At 45.3% G+C, this 12,813-nt stretch overlaps 1 protein-coding gene across 2 annotated transcripts in view; it reads left to right on the forward strand.

The window, feature by feature from the left end:
- Positions 1-924: 924 nt before the first annotated feature.
- IPO9 (importin 9) overlaps positions 925-12,813 on the forward strand; it is a 60,628-nt gene continuing 48,739 nt past the window's right edge. For both annotated transcript variants that reach the window (XR_016438855.1, XM_090025230.1), the window contains exon 1: positions 925-1,120. Coding sequence is in view for 1 of the 2 variants with exons in the window: in XM_090025230.1 (XP_089881356.1) it covers positions 982-1,120 (139 nt within the window). In the remaining variant the exon portion in view is untranslated. The remainder of the gene's footprint in view (positions 1,121-12,813) is intronic.

Below are 12,813 nucleotides of genomic sequence, written 5' to 3' on the forward strand. Positions count from 1 at the left end.
TCTACCGCAGCTACATAGCTGGTCCAATAAACCAGATTACCCTAAGAAATCCTTGCCTCTCGTCATTTCTGAACCATCACGGGTACAGCATCACTCCTACGTTACCAGTTCATCTATGAATTTCTGGGGAAAGGGGGTGTTATTTAAAAAAAACCCTGAAATATTACATTTAAGAAAAGCCCCCAGCTGCATGGATTTATAAACCCACGATGCAGCCACACCTTGAAGTCTGCCCAGTTCTCCTCCCTGCACCTCCAGAACATACAGAAGAGGTAGAGGGGACAGAGAGGGGCAGCAAGGATGATTAGCAGTACGGAGGGGCTTCAATATACGAGAAACCAGGCACCGGGCCTCTGTTCGGCTTAGAGAAGAGACACTTGATGGGGAACGTGAGAAGGGTTTACAAAACATTAAATGGTGAGGAGCAACTCAGTAGGGAGTTATTATTGACTCTCACCAGACAAGACCTTGGGGTCCCAACATGAAACCATGTTTAAAATGAACATAAGGCAGCCCTTCTCCACCCAGCGTGTCATTACAGGCCACCAGAGATGGTGGAAGCCGACAGCTCAGCCACGTGCACAAAGGGACTGGACCACTGGCGCTAGGGCGGCCATCACAGGGGACAGTTCGGTTTTCCTCTATTGGTACGAAACCGGATGCCTTTATGGCCTCAATTTGTCTCTTGGAAGAGATCCTCTGTGCATATTGCATCTCGAGCTCCGTCTGGCCCTTAAATGCTGGAGGCTGCGAGCGAGGAAACGGGGAAGTCCCCAGATCCGGTCCAGCTGCGCGAGTCTGGGCTGACCCGTGCGAGCTCCTGGGGACGCCCCGGCGGCGCGGCGAAGTTCCCCTCCGGGCCGCGCGGGGGCGCTGTGGCGCGGCGGCTGCCCCCGGCTCGGCGCCGCGGCTTGTCTTGGCGCGCGCGTGCGTTTGGCGCGCGGCGGCGGCGGCGGCGGCCTGCAGCCCGGCCGGGGCGGCATGTCGGCGGCGGCAGCGGGGCCCGTGGCGCAGGGCCTCAAGGAGGCGCTGGTAGAGACGCTGACCGGCATCCTGTGCCCCGTGCAGGCCGTGCGCGCCGCGGCTGAGGAGCAGGTGAAGGTGCTGGAGGTGACCGAGGGTGAGTAGGGGGCCCCGGCTCGGCCCGGCCCAGCCCTTTGTGCGGCGGGCGGGAGGAGTGATATGGCCGAGCCTCCCCCTGCTCCGGGCGCCTCCAGGAGCTTTGGCTGGATGGAGACGGAGCCGGGCCGCGCCCTTGCGGCCGTGAGACGCATCCCTGAGGCGCGGGCAGGACTGAGGGGCGCAGCCCCCGCAACAAAACTACCTCCATGCTGCACGGGATTGGGGACGGGGCTCCCCCTTCAGCCGCCGCCCTCTGCGGGCCTGGCCCCACCCCGCGAGCCGCACGCCTGGGGTAACAGCCCACAAAGGAGCCGGTTTCCTCCGGAGCAGGGGGCCCGCGGGGTAGCCACGCTTTCAAATCCGCTTCTGCCTGTTTCAGCAGGCCCACATGGCTTTGGGTGGGGGGCTTGCCCCTTCATTTTGAAGGATACGTTTTTGCTTTGCGGTTTTTCTCTTGCAGCTTTATCCCGTTGCTGCCGTGTAGTTTCGTTGTCCTTGAGAAATTTGCGTGTCAACTGTATTGGAAGAAAATTGTGCGTTTGCACACACGCATTGGCAATTTTTTTTCTGTTTTTTAAAGAATAACTTGCATTTGGTTCTACTCAGCAGTATAAGATTAGGTGGTCTGGTCTAGGTCAGGGGTGGGCAGTTGTTTTGGGTAGAAGGCTGCTTCCTGATTTTTTTGGCAAGCTACTGAGGGGCGCATGACAGGCAGCCGGGGTAGATTAATATTAATTTTCTACATTTTTGAGGGGCTCCACGGGCTGGATAGAATGGCCTGGCGGGCCTCATTTTTGGCAGGGTTAGATTCTAGCTGAATGCTCTGAATATGCTACTGCCATCTAAATGTTTGACTTAAGCACTCATCTACTTTAAAAGCACCTAAATGCTTATAAGGACCTCATTGTGTTTTTGTAAACATGTTGCTTGTCCTGTCTGCAGCCCAGAAGAATGTAAAGATCTTTTCCTGCCTGTCATTTAACAGAGTTAATTAACTTAATCTCTGGTTGTAGCGATAAAAGGGTTCAGTGCTATGGGAATAACTGATAGATTAGGTGTTTAATTATGGGCAATGCTGATCTTCACCAATAAATTAAAAAAAAATCCTTTTGGGACTACAAAAATAAAAGAATCCACAATGTTGTGGGTCAATTTTTGGTGCAAATCGAACTTTTTTTTCCAGAATTCTGAATAATTTGCACACTGTTTGAAATTAAAATAGGTTTATGTATAAACATATTTGCATTCTGTCATCTGGCTAGTTAAATCAGTATGCCTCATTCCTAGTCTTGGTTGAAAACTTTTACTTTTTCCATTCTTGGACTAGCACACAAGTAAACAGCGTTCACATATAGCAGTCACTTACCACCTTTTGTGTCTGACTGACCAGTTTTTGAGCATCTGCAGCTCCCCTCTTTGGAATCTGTTGATCAACAAGCTTCTTAAAACAGTGGATTTTTATTTAACATTCAGAACAAGCCCTTTAGAAGGAAAAAAAAAGTTAGAACAATCTGAATTTGTTTCTTTTGCGTAAAGTTCTGTTGTCATGTAATGGTGAGCTAGGCAGGCTTCATCTCTTCTGACACCCCTGTGTCTGACTGGTTCCCTTCTGCATCCGTGGCAGAGGTGTTAAGCGTGTTTTGCTCTTCAGAAGGTTTCTTCAAAAGTGGAAAGGGCTTTGTACATTCTCCCACTCCCTCCCCCAACTCAGAATAGTTTCACTGTCTATCCATGGGACCCAGATTTGGAACAGAATGGTTCTAGCATTGTCCTTTACTGCTCTGTCAAGTGGTGATCCTGAGCCATTGTTTGTGTCCTCTGTGGTCAAAGACTTCTTACTTGAGCCAGTGGATCTTGTACATAATTAATTAGATCAGTGCTGCTTAACCTTTTTGGTCAGCATGCCTGATGGACAGTGCCTAGGCCCTCCATGGGCCGGATCAGCCTGGTGGTCCCAGTTCGGCACACCATGATCGCAGCACGATCCCCATCTGGCTGTGCAGAGGTGGTCACTGGGCTCCCACCTGGCCCCAGGTTGTGGGGGAGGAGGTGGGGAATGGGAGCAGGTGTGGCCTGGCCTGGCAGGGAAAAGGGGCATGGTCCAGACCCAACTTGCCCCTACAGGGAGGAGAAGGGAGTGTAACCTGGCCCCAACCCTGCCCTGCTGGGGAAAGGTGTAGCCAGGCCCCATTGAGCAGGGGCAAGAGGGGTGTGGCCTGTCCCCCTCCAGCTGTGGGGCAGGGGGAGAGGGTATGGCTTGGCCCCAACCTGATGTGCAGGGGTTGGGAATTTGGCAATGGGGTAGGGTAGCTATTCATTGCTACTGCTCCCCTTCAAATTTCCCAATCTGTGGGAAGTCCCACAGACTGGACACCTGTGACTCTGCAGGCCATGCTTGGCCCGAGGGCCAGAGGTTGAGCACCCTGCAGTTAGATCACTGTTTAGCTCAGGTGTAAAAATCTGCAAAAAAGCTTACCACTCTAGAATGTCTTGAGATTACTAGTGCCTTTTCATTGGTTAGGTGACAGTTAATAATGATTTGTACTTGCATTCTTAACCAATCTTATCACATGCATTAATTGAAATGGAAGAGTTCTGTTTTAGGAGACAGCGTATGACCCAGTCAGGTTAGGCATTGTTTATGTAATAAAAATTTGTTTCACATTTGCCTAGTACTTTTTACAAAAATACGGAGTGGAGCAAGGATGTACTTCACAAATGCAAATAGTTAATTTAGCTATGAAGCCTATGCTCATATCTTGTTAGATGCAGTGCTTCAGAGAAACCCTAGCCTGTCACTACACACTTTACTATATATAGTAGTGTGTGTGTGTGTGTGTGTGTGTATATATATATATATATATATATATATATATATATATATATATAGTATTCCTAGTGACTTCTTAACCAAATATTTCCAGATAATGGCACCTACTGACTTGTTGGTATTCCTCATGTAAATCTCTTAAAAGAAAATGTTTAGATGCTAAAACCAAGGTCACAAAACAAGCCTTTTAGAATTGAGATGGTGACTTATGAAAGATATTTTCATAGAATATTTGTGCAGATTGCAAAATCTAGGATGTACTTTAACTGCTAACTCGAATTGTGAAGATATTTTTCCAACTACCATCTTGCCATTTTGGAAGAACAGCATTTTCTTTGCATATAATTCTAGTAATTTGTGGTAATTCCATTTTATATAATGGTATTGGACTAGTGGAACTTGGTTGAACATTCTAACCTCCAAAGTTAGACAAAGCTAAGAAAACATCTTGTAATAAACACAGGGAACAGTCCCTACAAAATGAATAGAATGGGATTTAACACATCATGTTCATCTAACATCTGTGACAGTTCTCAGGTTGAGTATCACAGCTTAGGCCTTTAAGTGGAACATTGGTGTTTACCAAGCAATTTTTTCTTTGTTAGTATTATGAAACCTTTTTTTGGTGGTGGTTTCATAGTTAATATTGTGTTCTGCTTTGTTACTAGCAGAGACTAAACTTTTCCCAAAAATAGTAAAGCCCCTTGTTCAGCAAGATCAAGGTCCTTGTACTTAATAACCACAAACGGAACACTTTGCATCTTTGTCTGTATGGATTCCAATTTCATGGTGTGCATATGTCTTGCATATGCAAGATTTAGTATCTTTTGATCAGCTTTGTCTGTTGAGCTTATGACTAGGACATCCTTCTGTCCCTCTGCATCTGAAGGTAGAGCAGAGTAGTCTTGATTATGTGTTTTCTTTTAGTGCCCAGGGCACTGAGGCTGAACTCATTGTTGTCTGCTTGTTGCTCTATCACTCTTTCATGGACTTGAACATGACTGATGGACGTTGCTGGTGCGTCTGAACCCTCTCATTCTAGCGGCCTACCCTGACGATGTGGAGGGTCTAAGGGGTTTTTTTCCCTGGCCATGTAGGAGCTACTCTGCTTATGTCTCTCTCTGTCTCTCACTTCCTGGAAATGACCTTGATTCCCTTCCCTAGTTATGCTCTTGATTAGACTGCTCGGTGAATAGCACCTCTCAAGGGAATGGGGTTGGGGGAGTGGGGGTGGAGAATAACCTGAAAAGAAGGTACAGGCTCAGGCATGAAAGTAACATCTACTCCAGTACCACCATATCACAAATCCATACCTTTCTTAGTGTTCCTGGGAAGGATTTTATATCTTTGAGACACTGAATTTTCTGCTGTCTAGAAGAAGATGTTACTTGACATTGCTTGTTCTAATCTAAGTAGACCAACACTTCACTAAACTAGTCCTAAAGATTTCTGAAGACCTATGGGATATTTCAGTTTCTCAATCTGCAGTTCTGACATGAATAGAAGAAGACGACCCATAATTGTTTTGGACACTTAATTTGCATCAGATTCCTGACTTCTTGCTAGTGTCTACAGTGCAGGAAAAGTCCAGCCAGAAGGATGTGCCTGAAGACCTAAATGTTCTTTATTTCTTAGCTAGTAAGACCTGTTCTTTGGATTCTCTGTAACCACAGACAGCAAAGTAATAATTCATAGTTGCTAAATAAGCTAGATGTGGGATTGGTAGTGGTGTTTTAACAAGTTCTCGCAGGATGTGAGGACTGAATTGAACTCTTGTTATTTCAGAAGCGGGTGCTAGCCAAATTGTCCCCCACAACCTTCCTGGATGCAGTCTTCCTGACCGCTGCTGTTATCATGAATGAGCATTCTTTTCCACTGTGCAGATTCTGATAAAAGATCTCTGTCTGAAGGCCCCGACCTATTCAATTTGTACAGACCAGTTGTTACCTGAAAGGACTACACTGATCTGTGGATCCACTTAACCACCTGTTACCAGGAGAACAATTTAGACAACTAGACTGGCAGGGTCACGCACTCAGGGTCTGGATAGGCATTCAGTTAGAGTGCCAAAAATATCTAATGCCCCAGAAACATGGTGAAGAGGGCCATAAAAGTGTTCCAGCCCCCTGGCTAGTGAGCGGCCCAGGTGTAAGCTCTCTAGCCAGGGGTGATTAGACAGCTGCACCTTGGCCTTCTCCACTTTCAAGGGAGCCTGTTTATTTACAGCCTGCCTTCTTCCCTACCTGGGAAGGGGGCAGAATGTCAGTGATCAGTTTGTCAAGGGTGGTTCCCTCCTCTCCTGGTTCCCCCGCCCCCCCCCCCCGCCTTGCATACATAGTCCTGGGTAGACCTGGGACTCTGCAATGGCAGTGATCTTGTGTTTCCAAGGGGACAGTTTGAGCCACAGAGTAATGCACATGTCCCTTTCGTGGTTATGGGGAGATCTGGAGCCCTGGAAGGGGAAGGGAACAATGTTTGCACTGTTCACCTTGTTCCAGGTCTTCCTGTGTTGGTTTGAGCTGTGAGGGAAGGCCACCTGCCCCTTGCATGGTTCTGAAAAGCTGTGCTGCCACTTGAACAGTATCAGGGCTCTCTAGGACTGTTTATACAGCAGGGAGAAGGTCTGCTCAACATGAACAGTTCTAGGGGTACCTAGAGCTGTTTTGGCAGTGGGTGGGAGAGGAGATGGAGAAGGGAGAGAGAGGGAGACATTGTGTGAACAGTTCTGGGGTTTGAGGGTGGGGAGTGGTGTTCATGCAGGAGTGGGAATGGGTGTTGGAGCTTGAGCAGTCTAATTTCATTTTAGTGTCTGGATGAATTGGTTTGCTGGTGTGAAGAACCTTTTATATTTTTACATTTGTGTATCATGCCCATGGCAGCCACTTTCTACACGAGGCATACCAATTGGAAAATCAGTTAATGTTAATTTGGGACTTTCAGGTTTGCTAACTTCTTTTTTTAAGCAGGTTAAGGTTCTTCTCTTCCAATTTTTTATGCTGTTTAGACATTTGTGTTAGTGGTTTAGTATCCTTGTTTCTGTAGCTTATTTCCAATCAGCTCCTCTTATTTCCTTGATCTGCCACCTTCACTTCTATATTTACTTTTGCCAGTACAGGGTTTAACTTTTTTCCCTTGTTTTTACCATGGCATACTGTATTCTGTACCAATTAATGTGCAGTCCTTTAGGAGAAGGTGAAATGTACTGTGATTCATCTGATCATTTGTCTACTTCTTGGGACAAGTGCAGACTGTCTTCTGCCTCTAGTCCATAATCTCTTTACACCGTGATGCGTGAGATCAGATCCGTGCTTAGTCTATATAGCTGCAAGTAGTTAGTGTTCATGAATTGATCCCATTAATGTGGGGTCAAGAGTAGAAATTTCTTTCCAGTTCTCATCTGACATTTTCTGGATCTCTTCCAGTATAGCGTAAACATTGCCCTTCTGCAAAGGAGAGCCCCCTGAGGATCAAGACTCACTCCTGGGCATATGGTGTTCACTGAGGCTAACTGATGGAGCCTACACTTGGATGAAGGCCAGTTGTGCAGTTTTTTCTATTAGCTGCTATGTTCAAAAAGTATTCTTGTAAACACTTAAAGTATCCAAAATATGCTATTAGCCAGAATGATTCCGTAGTTCTGCCAAGAGCTCCCAAAGCACAGGTTGATTTCTCTTGAATGTGAAGCTCCTTTTGCTGAAGACACCATCTACTGTAGTCATATAAAAAAACCTGTAAGTGGTGTCTCATACTTTAGTCTGCTGGGCTTATTTCTGCCAGTCTCTTAAAGCTTTTAGTTTGTTTTTAATTTAAAAAACGAAAAGACTGGTAGGGCAGCAGATTAGTGGATACAGACCTGATGGGTACAAATGCTAATTAAAGTATGAGTAAATGTTAAGACCCCCTCAGTGTAACTATTGTGATCAAACGTGTACTGGGATGGGAGATGTCTGTCATAGATTCCTCCATGAAATGGTAAGTTCAAGCCCATTTTACTTAGTTAACAATATTTTCAATTTCATAGTTAAAGTTGTATTTCCTTTTTCTATAAAATGAAATTCCATAAAACGTTTCCATCATAATTATAACAGTGCTGTAACTGCATGAGCTACTTTGGCAAACTTAAATATTTAGAACAGTTCAGGATTTTGAAGCTGTTAAAGATTACTTATCTTGAAATGTAAGGGCTGGAGCTTATTTTTTTTTCATCACCTATGAGTACTTGAAGTTGCTTGAACATAATAAATCTCTAAAAACATACATGTGAGCTACCTGAGAAGGGGAGAGGCAGGATGGAGCAATGCTGTGTGGGATATCAGGAGGACTGACCTGATCTCTGTCATGGAGCACTTGGTGTTCAAAATAATGCTTGATTTTTCCAGGTACACTTTTGAACAGTTCTAGGTAGATTCAAACCAGTTCAACAGGCTTGTATGTCTGTCCACTTCAAGTGTTATACATGTCCATGCCCTCCGTGTTTCCATGTCTGCATGACTTCTTTCTGGGTATTCCACAGGTCCCTACCCAGGACTTTTGAGTAACAGTGCATTTAATATTTGAGGTGTTGCCAAACATGAGGTGCCTTTTGGCAGCTAACCAGCGGTTCACCTTTGCCCTGAAACATGTTTTGACTTGGGATATTGCTGGTTTCAGAATAACAGTCCACCTTATACTTGGCAAAGTTGAGGTAGCCCAGTCAGAAAGTGACTGCTGCTTTCTATGAAAACTTGGACTGATAAAAATAGCACATATTTTGACATCAGATTGAATAGTTTCTTGTCATTCAGTGAGAGAAGGTAGCGTTTCTTGTTCTTAAGTTTTGTTTTTAATGCAGCTTTGGTCCTGAAGAACTCCATGCTGTTGACATACAAAACACCATAGCTATATTGGTTTGCAACTATCTTTTTATTCTCATGGACATTCCCACTGCCTGGTTGAGAATCTTGCTTTCAGAAGTTATTTTTTGGAGGGCTCTCTTGAGTGTGGTCCTCTGGACCATTTTGTACATCTTTATTAATCTTTGTGACCTTTTTGGTTAGCACTTTTTAGGGTTAAATTGTATTTGAGTAGGAGAAAGGTAGTAATGCTTTCAAACTTACCCACCTGAAATTCAGTTCACAGCAGATTGCACAGACGTTGATGTGATTCTGCCTGCTTTTTGAGTTCTTTGGGCCTAGTCCAGGTCAACCTGTGAGCTTTGCTGGACTCAAGACTCTTGATTGTTTTTTTTTTTCTTCTCTTTGAAGCTTGCCTTTCCTCGTGGTGGAAGATGAGGACCTTAGATGGGCTCCTCTAGGCTGTTTAGATTTTCTTTGAGGAATAATAACATTATTCGTAAATTGTTTTATGATGCCTAAATAGTGCAGATATCTGTCAGCTCACCTGTGCTCATATGTTGTTCTTGGGTTCCCAGGCATCAGCATCCCTACTTCCTATGAGTTGTCAGGATGTCCAGCTGGCTTAGCCCCCCACGAGTTTTTCTTTTTTTTTTTTTTTTCCTCTTTTGGGAGCTGTGACTGATAGGGAAACACAAGGGGCTTGGAATTACTTCTTCAGAGCAGAGTATCAGTGACACATGAGAACTGAGACATGTAGGTCTTTTGCTTTTAACTCTTTCTCTGAGTTCAGAGTCTTACCTAAAGCTTGGCACTTAATCAGTTTAGGCCTAACCAAACACTTTAGGCAAACCAAACTTATCCCAAGTGCGCTGCCTCTGGGGACTAGGTTTTCAAGCTGTTTTTTGTCTTCCTTGATATCCAGGGCGTCTTTCTTTTCTTTATCCACAATATTTTTGTTTGCCAAACTCTTCTCCTGAATATGCCACGGGGTGGAAGTAGGCTGTGAAAGAAAAAAATGCAGTCATCTTGTAAATGTGGTTGAAGGCTGGCTATCTGAAGCCATTTTCTGCCTTCCTCTCATGTGTAGGGTGAACCCGATACCAGAATTTAATTCTAGCAAATTGCAAAAAAGGAGGTATTTAATACTAAAAAAGCATTAGTCATTGAAGATGCCTGTAGGTAGTATGGTTAACCACTTAAAATGGGCAGATGGCATTAGCCATTTATCAGATCTCATGATATTTACTATTAAAGCCATTTCTTAAGGTGAATTAAGCAGGCTAGCTAATTTGTGTGGAAACAGCCTGTGCGCAGCTGTTTGAACCTTATTGGACTCATCTGTACCTCAGTTGCCTTTGTGTCCAGACTGAGACAGGCTTGAATATATCACCTTGTGCCTCCAGGCATGTTGCAGAAATGGGAATGTCAGTGTGATGCCTCTCTCAAGCCCTCTGTCTCCCTTGTGCATGAGAGCTGCTGCCAGGGGTGAACAGAGAAGCAGCCTTTTATTGTTTTCTGACTTGAGCACACATTTGCAGCAACTTTGTAGCTTTCTGGCTGTACCTACAGCCTTCATAGCACTATATTTTTGTAGTTCTACAAATGTGTGTCTGTCTATGGCCAGGCTAGCAGCCTAGAAATTGATAGGATGTGATCAGTTTGTGATTTACCAAACAAGCCCACCCTGTGACTTAGACAGATACCTCATCACAAATGCTAACCTGGAAGGTCAACAGTTTGTAGTTCCTTAGAGCTCTGGCAGACATTACGGGCATTTATACACGCTGGAAATGCAGTGACTTGGAGCAGACTCGATTAATCAAGTCTACAGAGCATGCAAGCTGATGCGCCTGATGCTGTTGCACAATTTGTATAAATGGCAAAATGCGTGTCTGCACTAAGAAAACAGTGGCGTTGCACTTTGAAACTCAAACTTCTTTGATGCGTTTTAGTTCAAAAGTACATCACTGCCATTTTCTCAGCACAGACGTGCATGTTGCCATTTATACAAATGTCTGCAACGTGGCGCTGCATTGCATTCGTGTGTGCATACACCCTACATTTGTCAGTGAAAGTTAATAGCAGATGAAACACAAAGATATTGGAGGAGAGTGGAGGAATCTTCCCTGGGAGGGGGTGAGGGATGGAGGAAGAGGTGTTTTTTCTGTATTTGGATGTAAACGGTATTTGGGAAGGTAGGGCTATATGAGGCTTAGGCAGAAAAGTGGTAGTTGCAGGGGTGGAAGCTGGAGTGCTCATGCTCTGGTGGGGTGTTTGTGGAATCTACTGCCGCTCCCTATCTGTGGGTTGCTTGTTTGTTACAAGTGCCTCTGAGCCTTTTGGATGTGGTGGGATATAATCAAATACACAAACAAGGAAACAGCAATTGATAAACTTTGAAGCAGCAATGACTTTGTCATGGAAGCTTTTCTGCCACAAAACTGACACTTGCGCAGATCTGAGAGACTTTTCTCCTCCCTGAGTGTGCTCCAGCTCAGAGCTGCAGGGGTGAGCACAGTTATTTCCTCAGCGCTTTCTTCTGGGATTTCTTGTGTCAGAGTGCCAGAAATGAAAGCAATGAGACTGTCTCCTGCGCCAAGTGATCCCTGTGGTGGTGTCCAAGTAGCTGCAGGAGAAGAAAAAAGCAGCTTGAAGTGAATGCATAGGGATGGCAAGGACAGAAGAGAGAGAACACGGGTAGAAGGGGCAGACCTAGTGGCAGGGACAGAAGAGCCTGCAGAGAGGGCATGCTTCCTTCCAGTGCTCGAATTAAACCTGCAGGATTCTTGGGGTTCAGAATTTCTCTTCTGTCTAGAACAGTGGTGCTACCTTTTTTGGTTGGTGGGCTGCATGGGCAGTATCCAGGCTATCTGTGAGCCAGATTCAGCTGGTGGTCCTGAGCTGGGAAGGGGCAGTTGGGGCAGGGACCCATCTAGCTGTGTGGAGGGGGACATAGGGCATCCCTGCTCTAACTTAGCTCTGCAAGGGGCAGGGATGGGGTGTGCCCCACTCCCAGGCAGTGCTGCAGGTGGAAGGGGGCTTGTTCTAGCCCCACAGTGGGGTGGAAGGGGGCTCAAGCCAGCCCCGACCTGGCCCCAGGAAGCAAAGGAGGTGTGGCCTAGCTCCATCCATCCCAGGGCAGGAGGTGGCCCAGCTCCACCCTGCAGATTCTCAGGGTTTGGGAATTTGGCAGCAGGGGAGGGTGACAATTTTTATCGCTGCTCCCCTGTTGCCAAACTTTCTGATCCGTGGGGAGCTCCCCAGGCTGGGTAGGCACCTATGGCTCTGTAGGCTAGAGGTTGATCATCCCTGATCTAGAAAATAGTTGTGATGTATTAACAGGAGTGTCTTATGGAAGACACGGGAGTAATTTTTTCACTTCTCACCAGCAGTTGGGGTAGATTTTATACAGTTTTGTTACTGCACTGGAAGAAAGTTTTATGGGTACAGGAGAGCAACAAGAGGAAGTTTAGAAAGCAACATGGGCGGGAATGTGGAAGGAAGTGGGTTGCTTTGTCTAGAGAGGTGACTAAGGAAGGCTTGTCTTAAAATATGTGTAAGGTTCTCATAGAGAGGACCATGATACTTTGTTCTCTTTGACTGATGTTGGGAGGGAGGAGAAAGAAATCTGCTTAATTTCTAGCAGAAAAAACACTTAGGTTGGATACTAAGGAAGACTTTTCCAGTTATTCGGCAGGGCTGATTAAATGCTGAATTAGCTGTGTAGGGAAGTTGTAGAATTGTCGTATCTTTAAAAACAGGTTATAAAAAATGCATGTTAAAGGAAATGTAGAGAGAGGTAGTTGCTGTGTTGGTCTGAAGTCAGTTAGCTTAGGAAACCTCAGCATACTTAGTTATATTTCCATGATGCGTGGACTTGGATGACTTTTTGTAATTCCTTGTAGCCCTATAAGCCTTATATTCCTTGTAGCCCAACTATAGCCCTATGAAGAGAATGGCAGAACTGTTTCTATTTCTTTACAGATCTGCTTTAAGTATTTTAGAAGATGTGAAAATATCAACCAC

The sequence above is a fragment of the Crocodylus siamensis genome, chromosome 13, assembly GCF_052110815.1.
Source record: "Crocodylus siamensis isolate JL-2025a chromosome 13, ASM5211081v1, whole genome shotgun sequence".
Taxonomy (NCBI): Eukaryota; Metazoa; Chordata; order Crocodylia; family Crocodylidae; genus Crocodylus; species Crocodylus siamensis.